General features: G+C 46.2%; 1 protein-coding gene across 1 annotated transcript in view; it reads right to left on the bottom strand.

Moving 5' to 3' along the window:
* Positions 1–17134, bottom strand: part of gabrb3 (gamma-aminobutyric acid type A receptor subunit beta3) — a 334484-nt gene that overhangs the window by 94917 nt on the left and 222433 nt on the right. The window contains exon 4 of the mRNA XM_055636511.1: positions 683–903. Within this exon, the coding sequence (XP_055492486.1) occupies positions 683–903 (221 nt within the window). The remainder of the gene's footprint in view (positions 1–682; positions 904–17134) is intronic.

Genomic DNA, 17134 nt, shown 5'->3' with positions numbered 1-17134 from the left:
TCACCACTCTCTGTGAGAAAAAGTGTTTCCTCGTCTCCGTTCTAAATAGCTTACTCCTTATTCTTAAACTGTGTGGCCCCTGGTTCTGGACTCCCCCAACATCGGGCACATGTTTCCTGCCTCTAGCGTGTCCAAACCCTTAACAATCTTATATGTTTCAATGAGATGCCCTCTCATCCTTCTAAACTCCAGAGTGTACAAGCCCAGCTGCTCCATTCTCTCAGCATATGACGGTCCCGCCATCCCGGGAATTAACCTTGTAGATGAGGTTGGCATTTAGTTTAGTTTAGTTTTGACACACAGTGCGGAAGTTTAGTTTAGTTTAGAGATACAGTCCAGGCTGATCAGCGATCCCCGCACACTGACACTACCCTACACACACTCGGGACAATTTGCATTTATACCAAGCCAATTAACCTACAAACGTAGGTCTTTGGAGCATGGGAGGAAACTGAAGATCTTGGAGAAAAAACACACACAGGTCATCGGGAGAACGTACAAACTCTGTACACCCGTAGTCAGGATGGAAACCGGGTCTCTGGCGCTGTACGGCAGCAACTCTGCCGCTGCGCCACCGTGCCGTCTCTAGTGTGAGAACTGCACCTCGCAACGTGTCAAATGTCAACGAGGACGGCCAAAGAGAGGATTGTGAGGAAGAGGATTCGAACCACATGGGACTAACCTCAGCCCGTAGAGCACCGTTCCGTCGGGATGGAGGCGGATCATCCGATTCTTCACCGTCACGCCATGCACAAACGATTTCTTGTCGTTCAAGAAGTACGTGTCAGGCACCCAGAGCTGGTCGGCGACTCGATTGTCCAGAGTCAGGTTGAGAGGAATCCCTGAATACGCCAGTCGCTTGTCCCTCCAGTATTGTTGGAAATACATGGTTATCGTGTAATCCTGGAAGACACAAAAGGCGTGCAGGCTATTAGTATTAGCGCCACTGTCGAGTTTTACAAGCTACAGGCACGGCTCATAACTGAACGGGAAGAAACAAACCATATACACTCCTGCTGAGCAAACTGGGCAGTGGAACGAGTGCATGAATGTGCTGGCTTCTTCACAAACCTTGGATGTGGAGAGGATGTTTCCACTAGTGGGAGAGTCTAGGTACAACCTATGGTGTGGTTTTGTCGACACGAGGCCTGTGCTCGCTGGAGTTTAGAAGAATGAGGGGGGACCACATTGAAATGAATGTGCTGACTTCTTCACAAATTCCCACTAATTCCTGGGATCATTCTTGTAAACTTCCTCTGGACCCCCTCCAGAGCCAGCACATCCTTCCTCAGATGCGTGGCACAAAATTGCTCACATTATTCCAAATGCGACATATCTGGGACATATGACAATAAAAACTATTGATTAATGACTTCCTACACATATTTGATGCACATATTGATTGAGATCCAACTCTATGGTAGAAGAGTGTAGAGGAGTTGAATGAATGAATGAATTAATTCATGAATGAATTAATAAATGAATGAATACGTTTATTGGCCAAGTATTCACATACAAGGAATTTGCTTTGGTGCTCCGCCCGCAAGAGACAACATGACATACGGTGACAGTTAGCAATGACACATAAAACATTATACATTAATAATAAAACATTATCAATTAAACATGTGAATTAAATAAAATACCAGAGCAAAAGGCCCTATCTTGGTCTAACATACTGCTTGTCTGGCACCAACGTTATCAACTCTCAAAGATTTTACTCATTTCTTAATGGAATGAGTCCATATTGCAAAGTTTGGCATTAACTGGGTAGCCCAGCTCAAAGGCTAAAACACTGCCACTAATAGTGTACTAATAAATGTATTACAACACTTCATAAATCAGATTAGGAATCCCTGAATAGCTGATTGTAGTCAGCTTGTCTGGAATTGTTTAAGTCTGTATGTTTCTGCAAAGGCAAATTCCATGAGAGTCTGGAATATTAAATTAGAGACCAGACCCTTCGATCAAGGCAATGGCATATCTAGTGGGCATGGAGCCATGAAGGTTAAGGGGCAGTCCCACTGCAGCGACATAATTGGCGAGTTTAGAAGAGTTTGCCCTCGACTCATACTCGCGGCATGGTCAACACGAGGTCCTAGGAGGTCTTTGTAACTCTGCTTCATGCTCGAGAGTAGTCCCCGCGTACTTGAGGCCTCAGCTAGGTCACGGCATATTTTTCAACATGCTGAAAAATGCCCGCAAGTAAAAAAAGGCCGTCATGGAATAAAATCGATTTTTTTTTAACTCATAGGTTTAGTCGAAGTAGGTGGTAGTAGATCGGCATGTTATTCGTAGGTAATCGAGGGTAGTCGAAGGTAGTCATAGATAGTCTTCAACATAATCGAAGGGAGATCGAATTTACACAGAGAGTGGTGAATCTCTGGAACTCTCTGCCACAGAATGTAGTTGAGGCCAGTTCATTGGCTATATTTAAGAGGGAGTTAGATGTGGCCCTTGTGGCTAAAGGGATCAGGAGGTATGGAGAGAAAGCAGGTACAGGATACAGAGTTGGATGAACAGCCATGATCATATTGATGGGCGGTGCAGGCTCGAAGGGCCGAATGGCCTACTCCTACACCTATTTTCTATGTTTCTATGAATGAGGTCATCTTCACTCTCCAATATTCGGTGTCCAATTTTCCTGATGCTAGTCGAAGCTAGTCTTCAACATAGTCGAAGGAGGTCTTCTACATAGTTGAAGGAGATCTTCAACATGACACTTTTTCAAACTCTCCTAAACTCCCCAATTAGGTCGCCGCAGTGGGATAGCCCCTTAAGTCCGATGCAATAATAACTGCACACTGTTCTGCTAGTCATTGAAAGTCAGCACAGCCTCCACCACATAGAAGGTGCCTAGGTGTTAAAGCGACTAATCAGCTCTAATCATCGACCTTTCCATCAGCTTTTATCTGGTCTCACTAATGGAGGATGATAAACTGCAGCTTTAGAGGAGCAATTCTAGGACAAGAGTGCGTTTTGAGTGATGGTAGTGCACAGAAGATGGAGCTCTTCCCTCTGCCCCAACGCGAGGGAGAAATGCACCGGATAAGCTGAAGAATGTTTAGACATGGATCGCACAGGTTTGGAAGGATTTGGGCCAAACGCAGGCAGTTGGGACCAGTGTAGATGGGACATGTTGGCCAGTGTGGGCAAGTTGGGCCGTTTCCATGCTGCTAGACCATGACTAAACCAGTTGTTTATAAACAAAACATAGAGACACATGAATTAAGAACAGAATTAGGTCACTCTGCACCGAAAACCTGGTCCATTATTTAACAAGGTCATCGATCACACAGTTAGGGCCAAACCCTTTGGCTCACCAATCCACGCTGACTAACAATTCCCTATTTACATTAATCCTACATTAATCCTTCTGTTAATCCCCACACAGTTCTGTTAATCCCCACATTCACCACCCACTACGTACTTGAGACAATGTACAGTGACCAATTAACCAACCAACCAACCTGCACGTCTTTTGAAATGTGGATGGAAACCGGAATGCAAGAAGAAAAGCTACCCATTCACAAGGAGAACGTGCAAACCCCGCGGAGATAGCGTCTGAGGTCAGGATTGGACCTGGGACACAGTGAGGGAGCAGCTCCTTCCAGCTGTGCAACTGAGATGACCAAACCTAGGCTGACCTGATTGTAATCTCAATTTCCCGTTAACTTCAAAGCCTTATGATCCCATGAGAGAATGAAAAATTGTCTCGGCTGTGTTAATAATCGTATTTTTTTTTATTGTGATTGAGTTCCAGGCCCTGCCACAAGGGGAAGCATCCATTCTATATCTACTCTATGTCCCTCATGGTCTGGCATTTTGGCCAATCCAGTGACACAGCTGGTAGAGTGGAGGGCGGCACAGTGGTAGAGTTACTGCCTTATGGCGTCAGAGGCCCCTGTTCGGTCCTGACTACCGGTGCTGTCCGTATGGAGTTTGTACCTTCTTCCTAGGGCCGCATGTGGGTTTTTTTCCAGGTGTTTCGGTTTCCCCTCTCACACTCCAAAGACGTACAGGTTTGTAGGTGAATTGGCCATTCTTCAGACTGAAAAGTCTGAACAGGGGTTCAGATCCGAAACATCACTTTTTATTCCTTTCCCCAGAGATGCTGCCTGACCTGAGTTACTCCAGCATTTTGTGTGTCTCGTCACTCAATGACATGATGCCTGCCTACTCTGGAGATAGCTACCAAGCAGGTTACACCAGGAGTCACACCCTTAAAAAGAAGCCTCGGCCATTGATACACTCGGAACATAGAAACATAGAAATTAGGTGCAGGAGTAGGCCATTCGGCCCTTCGAGCCTGCACCGCCATTCAATATGATCATGGCTGATCACCCAACTCAGTATCCCGTACCTGCCTTCTCTCCATACCCTCTGATCCCCTTAGCCACAAGGGCCACATCTAACTCCCCCTCTTAAATATAGCCAATGAACTGGCCTCAACTACCCTCTGTGGCAGAGAGTTCCAGAGATTCACCACTCTCTGTGTGAAAAAAGTTCTTCTCATCTCGGTTTTAAAGGATTTCCCCCTTATCCTTAAGCTGTGACCCCTTGTCCTGGACTTCCCAAACATCGGGAACAATCTTCCTGCTTCTAGCCTGTCCAACCCCTTGCACCTTCATGTGCCTTTGGGAAAGATGGACATCCTGACAACGGGTGCTGTCTGACTGGAGTTTGTACATTCTCCCAGTGAATGTGTGGCTTTGCTCTGGTTTCCAGCCACATTCCAAAGACGTATGGGTTTGTAGGTTCATTGGTTTCTGTAAATTGTCTCTCGTGTGTAGGATAGCGCTAGTGTACGGGACGATCGCTGGTCGTCGCTGATTCGGTGGGCTGTACCTTTAAAGGCTAAAGCTGCTGCCTCCCAGCACCAGAGATCCGGGTTCAATCCTGACCTTAGATGCTATCTCTGTGGAGTTTGCACGATCTCCCTGTGACCACACAAATCCAAAAGACGAGGGTTTGTAGGTTATTTGGAATCTATAAGTTGCCCCTAGTGTGCAGGGAGTGTGTGCAAAAGTGAGATAACAGATAACATGGCCGAGGTGTTGTCCTTCCTCTAAGGTTCATTAAACTAGAAAAAAATAGAAGAAATGTGATTCTATCTCTTTCTCCATCAATGCTGCCAGACCTGTTGAGTGTTTGCAGCATTATCTGTTTTGTTTTATATTAAACTTCCAGCACTTGTTTAGTTCAGTTTAGTTTAGAGATACAGCACGGACAACAGGCCCTTCGGCCCACCGAGTCCACACCGACCAGCAATCCCCGCACACTAATAGCATCCTACGTACTAAGGACAATTTACACTTACACCAAGCCAATTCACCTGCAAACCAGTACGTCTTTGGAGTGCGGGAGGAAACCGAAGATCTCAGACAAAACCCACGCAGGTCACGGTGAGAACGTACAAACTCCGCACAGACAGCACCCGTAGTCGGGATCGAACCCGGGTCTCCGGCGCTGCAGGCACTGTAAGGCAGCAACTCTACCGCTGCGCCACCGTGCCGTACACTTGTTGTTTATTTGCGTTTTTGACTGCGAGGATGAAAGTATTACCCCCTTGGCTCATGCAAGAAATGTACTTACATTGGTCGTGAAATGTGAACCAGCTTGAAGTTCAAGCTAATTCGTAGTAAAAACAAACGGTTTCTGATGTTTGCATACAAATTACATAATTATCCTTTCCCTTCAACACCCGTCTTGTCAGTAATGACAAGCTGTGTTTGCATTTGGGAGATAATGCGACTTTGTAAGCAGTGTGCTGTAGTTGGATTAGCATTATCACAGGGAATATACAGGCAAGCAAGTCAAGGATTACCTAGATTTACATCTGAGCCCATAAACTCTTTAAGCATGTTGATTCATTCCAATGTTGAGACTTTCTTTTATTGATACTAATAAAAGTTTTCCAACAGAGAGAAAAAAAATCCCAGCTACCTCCATTATCAATTAAGCAACGGACATCCTTCACTTTATGTTGTGAGGCTTGCAATGTGTATTCACCAATGCTACTCTATAAGCCTCCAAGTGTTAAGAGCTTACAGAGAATTTACAAAATGTCTCCAATTAAAACAAACTTTGCACACTGCCTGGCTGAATAATTGTATATGGAAGCTTCACAATTTTCCAGCATTCAGTTCCATTTTGTGCATATCTTCCTTTTGGTAATGTCAAATGATTGCATCTTTATTTGCACTTCCTCTACACCAAACTTTTTGTTGTTGACTGATGGCGTCCATCATCCCAGCCCCTTTCATAAATAAATATCTCCAGTTCCATCTTGGCACAGATTTACTGTCTCTCTGCACCCCCCCCCACCCCCCTCCCCCCCCCCACCGGCACCTCCCTCCACCCTTTCTTTCCATTTTAAAAGCCGTGCTGTCCTAAAGTACGTGTGTAGGAAAGAACTGCAGATGCTGGTTTAAATCGAAGGTAGACACAAAATGCTGGAGTAACACAGCGGGCGAGGCAGCATCTTTGGAGAGAAGGAATGGGTGACGTTTCGGGTCTTCAGACCAAAGTATATCCTAAAGTATATCCAGTTCAAAACAGAAATCGGAAACATTAATTTTGTTTTCACTGGACCTGCCTGATCCGTAGAGTATGTTGAGCATTTACTGAAGAATAGTGAATTTTTTTTGTTGTGTGCTAACCAGTCAGCATAAAGACAATACATGGTTACAACCGAGGCATTTACAGTGTATAGATACATGATAAGGGAATAACGTTTAGTGCAAGGTAAAGCCAGCGTAGTCCGATCAAGGATAGTCCAAGGTTCACCAATGAGGTAGATAGTAGTTCAGCACTGCTCTCTGGTTGTGGTAGGAGGATTCAATTGCCTGATAACAGCCGGGAAGAAACTGTCCCTGAATCTGGACGTGTGCATTTTCACACTTCTACACCTATTGCCTGATGGGAGAGGGGAGAAGAGGGAGTGACCAGGGTGCGACTCATCCTTAATGATGCTGCTGGCCTTGCCGAGGCAGCGTGAGGTATAAATGGAGTCAATAGAAGGGAGGTTGGCTTGTGTGATGGTCTGGGCTGCATCCACAATTCACTGTAATTTCTGATTACACTGATTAATTAGCTTGGGGATCTTCTGGTCACCTTCATCAAACTAAAGGGCCTGTCCCACTTGCATGCGATTGCGTGCGTTTGGCGCGACCAACCAGAAGCGGCGTTCACGCGAAGTTCGCGCTAAATTCGCGCTAAATGCGCGCTAAGTTTACACGTGACGCCATTTACATCATGCTTACTAATCAGCTGGGCAGGAGGCGGGCCTCAAGCGACCACGAGGTCGCGTAATTTGCGAGCCAATGTCACGTAAGTGGGACAGGCCCTTAACTCTTGTGTTTTCTCGAAGGGGCCAAGAGTTTTTTTTCATAGATGCCAGTTAAGGTGGACATCTGGGCACAGTTGTTGTGATCACCATGTGACTCCAATCAGCTGGAAAATCTCAGGTCGCCTGTCCGGTGAACAGAGCAATCTTTTCAGGGTCCTTGAGGCCCTCTGTGTTGGTTTTCTTGTGCCCACTTTCTGAATCACGATGGCTGAAGATAACACTGTGTATTAGATGGTTGGTCAAGCATTTTATTGGGATGCATCACAGCTTGGTTTGGGAACAGCTCCATATAAGACCGCAAGAAATTGGAGAGAATCGTCGACCAACGCAGCCCGGAACCTCATGCAAACCAAACTCTTCAAGTAACCCTTGCATTCCCCCTCTCTCTCTCTCCATCCCTCCCCCACCCAAGTCACACCAGCTTTTCTACCTCACCTAGCAATGACCTGTTTCCTTTATCATTGTTACTTTTTTTGCATATCTTTCATTCATTTGTTCTATGTCTCTCTAAATCATTGTCTATATCTCTTGTTTCCCTTTCCTGTGACTGCCAGTCTGAAGAAGGGTCTCGACCCGAAACGTCACCCATTCCTTCTCTCCAGAGATGCTGCTCGTCCCGCAGAGAGGCTGCTTCTCCCTTCCATTGACTCAGTTTATACCTCACGTTGCATCGGCAAAGCCGGCAGCATAATCAAAGACAAGTCACACCCTGGCCATTCCCTCTTCCCCCCTCTCTCTTTGGGAAATTCGCTTTCTTCTCATCTCAGTCCTAAATTGCCTACCCCTTATTCTTAAACTGTGACCCCTGGTTATAGACTCCCCTCTCCGGACATTAGTTTTGCAACTTCAACACTAACTACTTTGAATCCCTACAGGTTTGAGTGAACTCTGCTGACTCCAGTTAGTCCAGAGTCCACCATCACACAAGCAGTGTGGCAGTCCGAGCTCTGTGATTGCTGAAGTGATTAACTAGAGCTATTATACCTTGCGCTCTGATGAGCATGGCATCAAGAAAATCAGTCCACTCGGGAACAGGGAATGCGGAATTCTTTCTATTCCTGCGTCGTCTTTGAACGGATCTCAGTCTGGGATCAATAGCTCGTAAGTGGACTGATATCAGCAAGTAATAATGAACCCTGCCATCCAGTCCACTAAGCAGCACAAGTGCAACGCCCACTCCCATGGGCAGAAACTAATGAGCGATAGGTACTGCTCAGTCCTGGTCAGTAAGGCCTAACCTGGTACAAAATGTACTTGGCAAGGCTTCAGGTTGGACATACACCGAAATAGGCAGATAGCCATGGAATGCACTGTCTGTAAAATGCATTCCCAGCCATAATTCAAAGCCAGGATTGCAGCCCTATGTAATCTGGATGCGATTAAACACTAAACAGTCCGGTGAGCCAACTATACACACACGCCTCATATCTCATTCCAAAATGCGACTAAACATCCGACAATATTCGATATTCGACAAATAACATGATCTTTGGAGAGCGGAAGCTCGCTACAGCACAGTATGTCTCTAGTTTATATTTCTTCTGCTTTGGAAGAAATAACTGGAATCAAGATGTTCCCAATTAAATGGTTTTGAACAATTACAGCCAATTTTGAAAGATGGCCACTGTTGTGATGGACCAAGCGCAGCAGCCAGATTGGGGCAGGGTAAAATCCTACAAACGGCAATGAGTTAATGACCAGATAACGAGTAGTACTGCAGGAAATAAATATTGAGCAAGATACCAGAATAAATGTTCAACTCTTCCGAAATTTGTATCAGTAGGATCCTGTGCATCCACCCAAATAGGCAATCATATATTTAGTTGAATATAGCAAAGAGGTCCTTCTGCAGTTGTACAGGGCCCTAGTGAGGCCACACCTGGAGTATTGTGTGCAGATTTGGTCCCCTAATTTGAGGAAGGACATTCTTGCTATTGAGGGAGTGCAGCGTAGGTTTACATGGTTAATTCCCGGGATGGTGGGACTGTCATATGCTGAGAGAATGGAGCGGCTGGGCTTGTACACTCTGGAGTTTAGAAGGATGAGAGGGCATCTTATTGAAACATATAAGATTATTAAGGGTTTTGACATGTTAGAGGCAGGAAACATGTTCCCGATGTTGGGGGAGTCCAGAATCAGAGGCCACAGTTTAAGAATAAAGGGCCTGCCCCACTTGGGCATCATTTGCGCGTCATTTACGTGGCGCGAAAATCATCTAGCAGAACGACAGTCGCGCGCCAAGTGCTCTTGAGGGCCATGATTCTTTTGGTGGCCATTTGCGAAGTCGTTCATACTTAATCCGATCTCCGTTGCAAGGATTTTCCCAGAGGAAAAATGTCAAAACTATGCGCGCTTTATACCTGGATGGTCACGTGGTGCGGCGCTCAAATGACGCGCAAATGGCGCGCCAACGGTGTATGGGAGGCGCATGGTTACGGATGTTGCCGCACGTTGACGCATAATAAATTAGCATAGGCAACGTTCGTGCATCACCGTGCGTAAACCATGCGTCATCACGCGCCACGCCATCAGTACGTCAGCGTGCGCAAGGGATACATCACGCAGGTGGAGTGCGAGGATTTTGAGCATCCCAATTTTGAAAATCACTGCAACCGCCACCACGCCTCACAACGTGCCATGCAGGTGTCATGACTCGCCAACCTATTTTTAGGACGTTGCGTAAATGACACGCAAATGACACCCAAGTGGGACGGGCCCTTAAGGAGTAAGCCATTTAGAACGGAGACAAGGAACTCTTTTTCTCACAGGGGGAGGTGAGTCTGTGGACTTCTCTGCCTCAGAGGGCAGTGGAGGCGGGTTCTCTGGATGCTTTCAAGAGAGAGCTAGATAGGGCTCTTAAAAATAGCGGAGTCAGGGGATATGGGGAGAAGGCAGGGAGTGGGTACTGATTGTGGATGATCAGCCATGATCACATCGAATGGCTCGATGGGCCGAATGGCCTACTCCTGCATCTATTGTCTATTGTCTATTGTATCTTATCAGGAGCGGTAGAGTTGCTGCCTTACAGCACCAGAGACCCACTTTCGATCCTGACTACGGGTGCTGTCCGTATGTAGTTTGTATGTTCACCTCGTGACCGCGTGGGGTTTGTCCGGGTGCTCCGGATTTCTTCCACATTCCAAAAATGTATTGGGTGCGTAGATTAACTGGCCTCTGTAAATTGCTCTTAGTACATATGATGCTAAACTGGGATAACAGAGAACCAGTGTACGGATGTATTGTTGGCGGGCGCGGACTCCACTATGTATCACAAAACTAAAATAAAGTAAACTAAACTAAAGTGCAGAAAATTGTAGATGTAGCCCTGTCCATCATACAAACCAGCCTCTCCCCAAATCTACATTTGGTGCTAAACCATACAACCATATAACAATTACAGCACGGAAACAGACCATCTCGGCCCTACAAGTCCGTGCTGAACAACTTTTTTTCCCCTTAGTCCCACCTGCCTGCACTCAGACCATAACCCTCCATTCCCTTCTCATCCATATGCCTATCCAATTTATTTTTAAATGATACCAATGAACCTGCCTCCACCACTCCCACTGGAAGCTCATTCCACACCGCTACCACTCTCTGAGTAAAGAAGTTCCCCCTCATATTACCCCTAAACTTCTGTCCCTTAATTCTGAAGTCATGGCCTCTTGTTTGAATCTTCCCTATCCTCAAAGGGAAAAGCTTGTCCACATCAACTCTGTCTATCCCTCTCATCATTTTAAAGACCTCTATCAAGTCCCCCCTTAACCTTCTGCGCTCCAGAGAATAAAGACCTAACTTAACTTGGTGCTGCCTCAGGAAACATAGAAACATAGAAATTAGGTGCAGGAGTAGGCCATTCGGCCCTTCGAGCCTGCACCGCCATTCAATATGATCATGGCTGATCATCTAACTCAGTATCCCGTACCTGCCTTCTCTCCATACCCCCTGATCCCCTTAGCTACAATGGCCATATCTAACCCTCTTAAATATAGCTACCAAGTGGCCAATATAATCAACGACCATTCACACGCACACATTCCCTCTTCTCTCCTCACCCGTCAGGCAGAGGGTACAAAAGTACCAACCACTAGATTCAGGAACAGCTTCTTCCTCACTGAAATCAGACCACGGAATTAATTTCATATCAGCTGAGGGTGTAGTCCCAGTCTCCCAACCTACCTCATTGTGGCACATGCGTTTTCTCTATATCCACACTTTCTCTGCAGCTATAAACATTGTAATTCTATATTCTACACTTTAGGGCCTGTCACACTTTGGCCATTTTTTCAGTGACAGCCGGAAAATAGGCTGTCGCCACAGTGATATTTACTACAATGTTGCCTGGGTTTCAGCACCTAAGTTACAGAGAAAGGTTGAACAAGATAGGTCTTTATTCTTTGGAGTGCAGAAGGTTAAGGGGGGGACTTGATAAAAGTCTTTAAAATGACGAGAGGGATAGACAGAGTTGACGTGGATAAGCTTTTCCCACTGAGAGTAGGGAAGATTCAAACACAAGGACATGACTTGAGAATTAAGGGACAAAGGTTTAGGGGTAACATGAGGGGGAACTTCTTTACTCAGAGAGTGGTAGCTGTGTGGAATGAGCTTCCAGTGGAAGTGGTGGAGGCAGGTTCGATTTTATCATTTAAAAATAAATTGGATAGGTATATGGATGGGAAAGGAATGGAGGGATATGGTCTGAGAGCAGGTAGATAGGACTAGGTGAGAGTAAGTGTTCGGCATGGACTAGAAGGGCCTGTTTCCGTGCTGTAATGGTTATACGGTTATATGATCGCAGGGTGAAGCGGCCTGTATTGTTGCGAGTTGTCTCCTCAAGTGTCGTAACTTTTCTCTTGTCGCTGCTGGATTTTGAAATGATCAAAACCTTTTGACGACTTTGGGCTTGACTTTGCCTGTCTTCTCCTGTCATAGGTGCTGTCGTAGGTTGTCGCCAGGATGATGCCAGGTGACGTTGGTTGGCGCAGGATGATGACCTCGTTGAATTCCATTGGCGACAACCTATGTCATCCTGCGGCGACCAGCAACAGTACCGGCGTCAAGAGAAGCCATCAGTTGTCTTCATTCGTTACCGACAGGGTCGTAGCTTGTCGCTGGTGGAGGTAGATTGACTTTGATTGTCGTAGGTTGCTGCCTGTATGGTGGAAGGTTGTTGTAGGTGGTGGTAGGTGGTGGAAGGTTGTTGTAGGTGGTGGTAGGTGGTGGAAGGTTGTTGTAGGTGGTGGTAGGTGGTGGAAGGTTGTTGTAGGTGGTGGTAGGTGGTGGAAGGTTGTTGTAGGTTGTCGTAGGAGGACGTCCCAAGCCACCAGAAGTTTGAGGGGGGATCTTATAGAAACTTACAAAATTCTCAAGGGGTTGGACAGGCTAGATGCAGGAAGATTGTTCCCGATGTTGGGGAAGGCCAGAACAAGGGGCCACACACAGTTGAAGGATAAGGGGGAAGAAATCTTTTAGGACTGAGATGAGAAAAACATTTTTCACACAGAGAGTGGTGAATCTCTGGAATTCTCTGCCACAGAATGTAGTTGAGGCCAGTTCATTGGCTATATTTAAGAGGGAGTTAGATGTGGCCCTTGTGGCTAAAGGGATCAGGGGGTATGGAGAGAAGGCGGGTACAGGATACTGAGTTGGATGATCAGCCATGCTCATATTGAATGGCGGTGCAGGCCCGAATGGCCTACTCCTGCACCTAATTTCTATGTTTCTGTGTTTCTATGAATTGTGTCGTCGGTTGATGTAGCTTGTCATAGCTTGACGTCGACTAGGTGGTAACGTGTTGTAGACATTGTCAGAGGGTGGGTCCATTTTGGCGTCCTGCTACGACTGTGACTGTCGCCGGCAGTCGCCTAAAAAATCGCCTAAGTGGGACAGGCCCTTTTCTCTTTGCACTACCTGTTGCATTTGCGTATTATAATCATGTATGTTACGATTTGACTGGGTAACATGCAATCAAAGTGTTTTTACATTATCTCATTACACATGATAGCAATAAACCAAATCAGTACTAATACTTATATCTTAGGAGTGCACAGTGGCATCAACGTAGATCTATGTGGTCTGAGTCACGGGAAAAATGATGAATCCCACTGATGAATCCCCTAACCCAGAAGGTGACAGCATCACCAAGAGGCTAAGCTGACAGGTCCAATGACTGGAGAAAAGAAATAGTTGACGTTTCGGGTCGAGATCCTTCTTTAGCCTGAAGAAGGTTCTCGAGCCGAAACACCAGCTATTCCTTTTCACCAGAGATGCTACCTGACCCACTGAGCATTTTGTGTCTAACCTTGTTATAAACCACCATCAGCAGTTCCTTCCAACACAGTTCCAATAACACGGTTGCTTTTGCACTCTGCTGGTGCTATCTTTCCTCGAATCCCACGATAAATGGGATAATGGGATAAATGGGGCGGCATGGTGTTACAGCGGTAAAGTTGCTGCCTTACATCGCCGTAGACCCGGGTTCAATCCTGACTATGGGTGCTGTCTGTACGGAGTTTGTACATTCTCACTGTGACCGCGTGGGCTTTCCCCAGGTGCTCCGGTTTCTTCCCGCACTCTAAAGACATACAGGTTTGTGTTAATTGGTTTCGGTAAATATTGTAAATTGTCCCTCGTGTGTAGGATAGTGCTAGTACACGGGGTGATCGCTGGTTGACGCGGACCTGGAAGGGCCGAAGGGCCTGTTTCCGCACTGTATCTCTAAACTAAATGATGAACCAGATACCTACACTGTCTGAGAGATTGGCGAAATTTGCACCCTGAGGTCTCACAAGCTCAAATCACAAAAAAACGTTTCGCCGAACACCTCCGCTCAGTCCGCAATAACCAACCTGTCCTCCGGTGGTTCAGCACTTCAACTCCCCCTCCCACTCCGTATCCGACCTCTCTGTCCTGGGTCTCCTCCATGGCCAGAGCGAGCAACACCGGAAATTGGAGGAACAGCACCTCATATTCCGTTTGGGGAGTCTGCATCCTGGGGACATGAACATTGAATTCTCCCAATTTTGTTAGCCCTTGCTGTCTCCTCCCCTTCCTCAGTCCTCGGGCTGCCTCCTCCCACCCCTCAGCCCTCGGGCTCCTCCTCCTCCTTTTTCCTTTCTTCTCCCCACCCCCCCACCCCCCATCAGTCTGAAGAAGGGTTTCGGCCCCGAAACGTTGCCTATTTCCTTCGCTCCATAGATGCTGCTGCACCCTCTGAGTTTCTCCAGCATTTTTGTGTACCTTCGATTTTCCAGCATCTGCAGTTCCTTCTTAAATAAATTCTTATGCATGTTCCGTTCCGTTTTGCATGTTCCGTTCAGCTTTTCCTTCCCTGTGATAATCTGATTTTTGATTCAGGGCCTGATTTTTTAATTTAGTCCTCACGATAACCAACAATTTGTTTACCATTATTATTAATCTTCCTCATATCAAGAAACCACAGCATCAGTTCTTCAACAACATGACATTCCCGAAAAGATGGTCCTTGAAATGTCATGAATAAAACAAGAGGCAAATCAATGGGACTCTATTATCTGAGATGTCACTGTCAAGTGGAGAAAATTAGCCATTTATCCTTGATATGAATTATTAACACCCATGGAACCCCTCTATATTGCATAGATACTTCACAACAGCTCTTCACATTACAACAAGCTATCCATTACAGACTTTATATCCACTGATGCCGTGCAGGAATATTTTTTCATTGTACATTCAGAAACAATTTCCACAAAGTGCTGGGTTAACTCAGCAGGCCAGGCAGTATTGGTGGAGGAACAAAATGTGTAGGAAGGAACTGCAGATGCTGGCTTACGCCAAAAACAGACCCAAAATGCTAGAATAACTCAACGGGACAGGCAGCATCTCTGGAGAGAAGGAATGGGTAAACGTTTTGCGTCGAGACCCATCTTCAGACTGAGAGTCAGGAGAGAGGGAAACCATATCTCATGGAAGGGCACAAAGGGAATGGATAGGCAATGTTTCGTGTCGGGACCCTTGTATTTCGAGATGCAAGGGACTGCAGGTGAACATAAAGCAGTACAGACCAGAATGGGCCCTTCGAACGACAATGTTGGTGCTGAGCGTGATGCCATGTTAAACTGGTCTCATCTACCAGTACGTTATCCTAATTCCTGGAATATTAAGCAAAACACAAAGTGCTGGAGTAAACTCTGTGGGTCAGGCTGCATCTGTAGAAGGAATGGGCGGACAATGTTTTGGGTCAATAGGCCGGAAACGTTGCCGAACCATTCCAACCCCAGACCCGCAGAGTTACTCCGGCACTTAGTGTTTTGCTCAACATTCCAGCAACTGCAGTTCCTTGTGACTCCGGGTACAAATTCCATCTCTCCTTTCAGTAGCCTGGGCCTGCCATTAATGTGGAGGCTGGGAAACGCAGAAGCGTGCATTGTTGTATAAGACCCAGGCTCAGAGGCAGATGAACGAATGGTACAATGAAATGGCACATCGAACCAGGGTAGATCTTTTGTTTCGAGGGATCGGGCATGTACTGAGGTAATGGGGATGTCAGAGCACGGTGTTAATGCTGTTTACAATAAATGTTGCCCATGACTACCAGCACAAAACCATTCAAGTCAGATGTTTGCTTCTCGCGCAAGTAATTGTTTGTTTAAGACAGTTGTCTGTGCCTGATTTATTTGGTTGGAGAGCAAAAAACAGCGTTCACTAAACCTCCATTGCAACTCCATTGTCATAAGAATGCAACGTGAACAAGGCCCATCCAGCATCCAACGTAGCTGCTGGCAGAACAATAGTCACATTAAACCAGTGCTTCAGACACCTGGACAAATTTGGAAGGTGTTTAATGTATAGAACTGTTTGAACTTGGGGCGGCACAGTGGCGCAGCGATAGCATTGCTCCCTGACGGTGCCAGAGACCCGGGTTTGACCCGGGCTATGGGGGGTGTCTGTATGGAGTTTGTATGTTCTTCCTGTGACCATGTGGGTTTTCTCTGGGTGCTCCGGTTTCCTCCCATACTCCAAAGCAAGGCAAAGCAAAGCAAGAATTTTGTTGTCCTATCCAGGACACATGACATTAAAATCTCTCGAAGATGTACGGGTTTGTAGGTTAATTGGCTTTGGTAAAAATTGTAAATTATCCCTAATGTGTGGGATAGTGATCGCTGATGGGCACAGACACGGTGGGCAGAAGGGCCTATTTCCACGCTGTATCTCTAAAGTCTACTTAGATTTTGTTGAAGGGCCAAGGACGTGGAAGTTAGGACACAAAGTGCTGGAGTAACTCAGCGGTTCAGGCAGCATCCCTGGATAAATATGGTTGGGTAATGTTTCAGTCGGGATCCCTCGTTAGTCTAAAGAAATGTCCCGACCCAAAACATCACCAAACCATATTCACCAGAGATGCTGCTTGACCCTTTGACTTACTCCAGCACCTTGAGTCTTTTTTTTGTAAAGCAACATCTGCAGTTCCTTGGTCAACCTAAAAGGTTAACTTTGATTATTTCCCTGATACTGCCGCTTCTGCTGAGTATTTTCAGCATTTTCCACTTTCGTCTTGGATTTACCTTCCTTGCCTCTCCCCCACCGAACTAGCGAATGGTATGTTAGCTTCCATAGCAAAAGGATTTGAGTATAGGAGCAGGGAGGTTCTACTGCAGTTGTACAGGGTCTTGGTGAGACCACACCTGGAGTATTGCGTACAGTTTTGGTCTCCAAATCTGAGGAAGGACATTATTGCCATAGAGGGAGTGCAGAGACGGTTCACCAGACTGATTCCTGGGATGTCAGGACTATCTTATGAAG

Source organism: Leucoraja erinacea, chromosome 6 (assembly GCF_028641065.1).
Source record: "Leucoraja erinacea ecotype New England chromosome 6, Leri_hhj_1, whole genome shotgun sequence".
In the NCBI taxonomy this organism is placed as follows: Eukaryota; Metazoa; Chordata; class Chondrichthyes; order Rajiformes; family Rajidae; genus Leucoraja; species Leucoraja erinaceus.
Note: the sequence above shows the minus strand (reverse complement) of the source record. Positions and strands in the feature narration are given on the sequence as shown.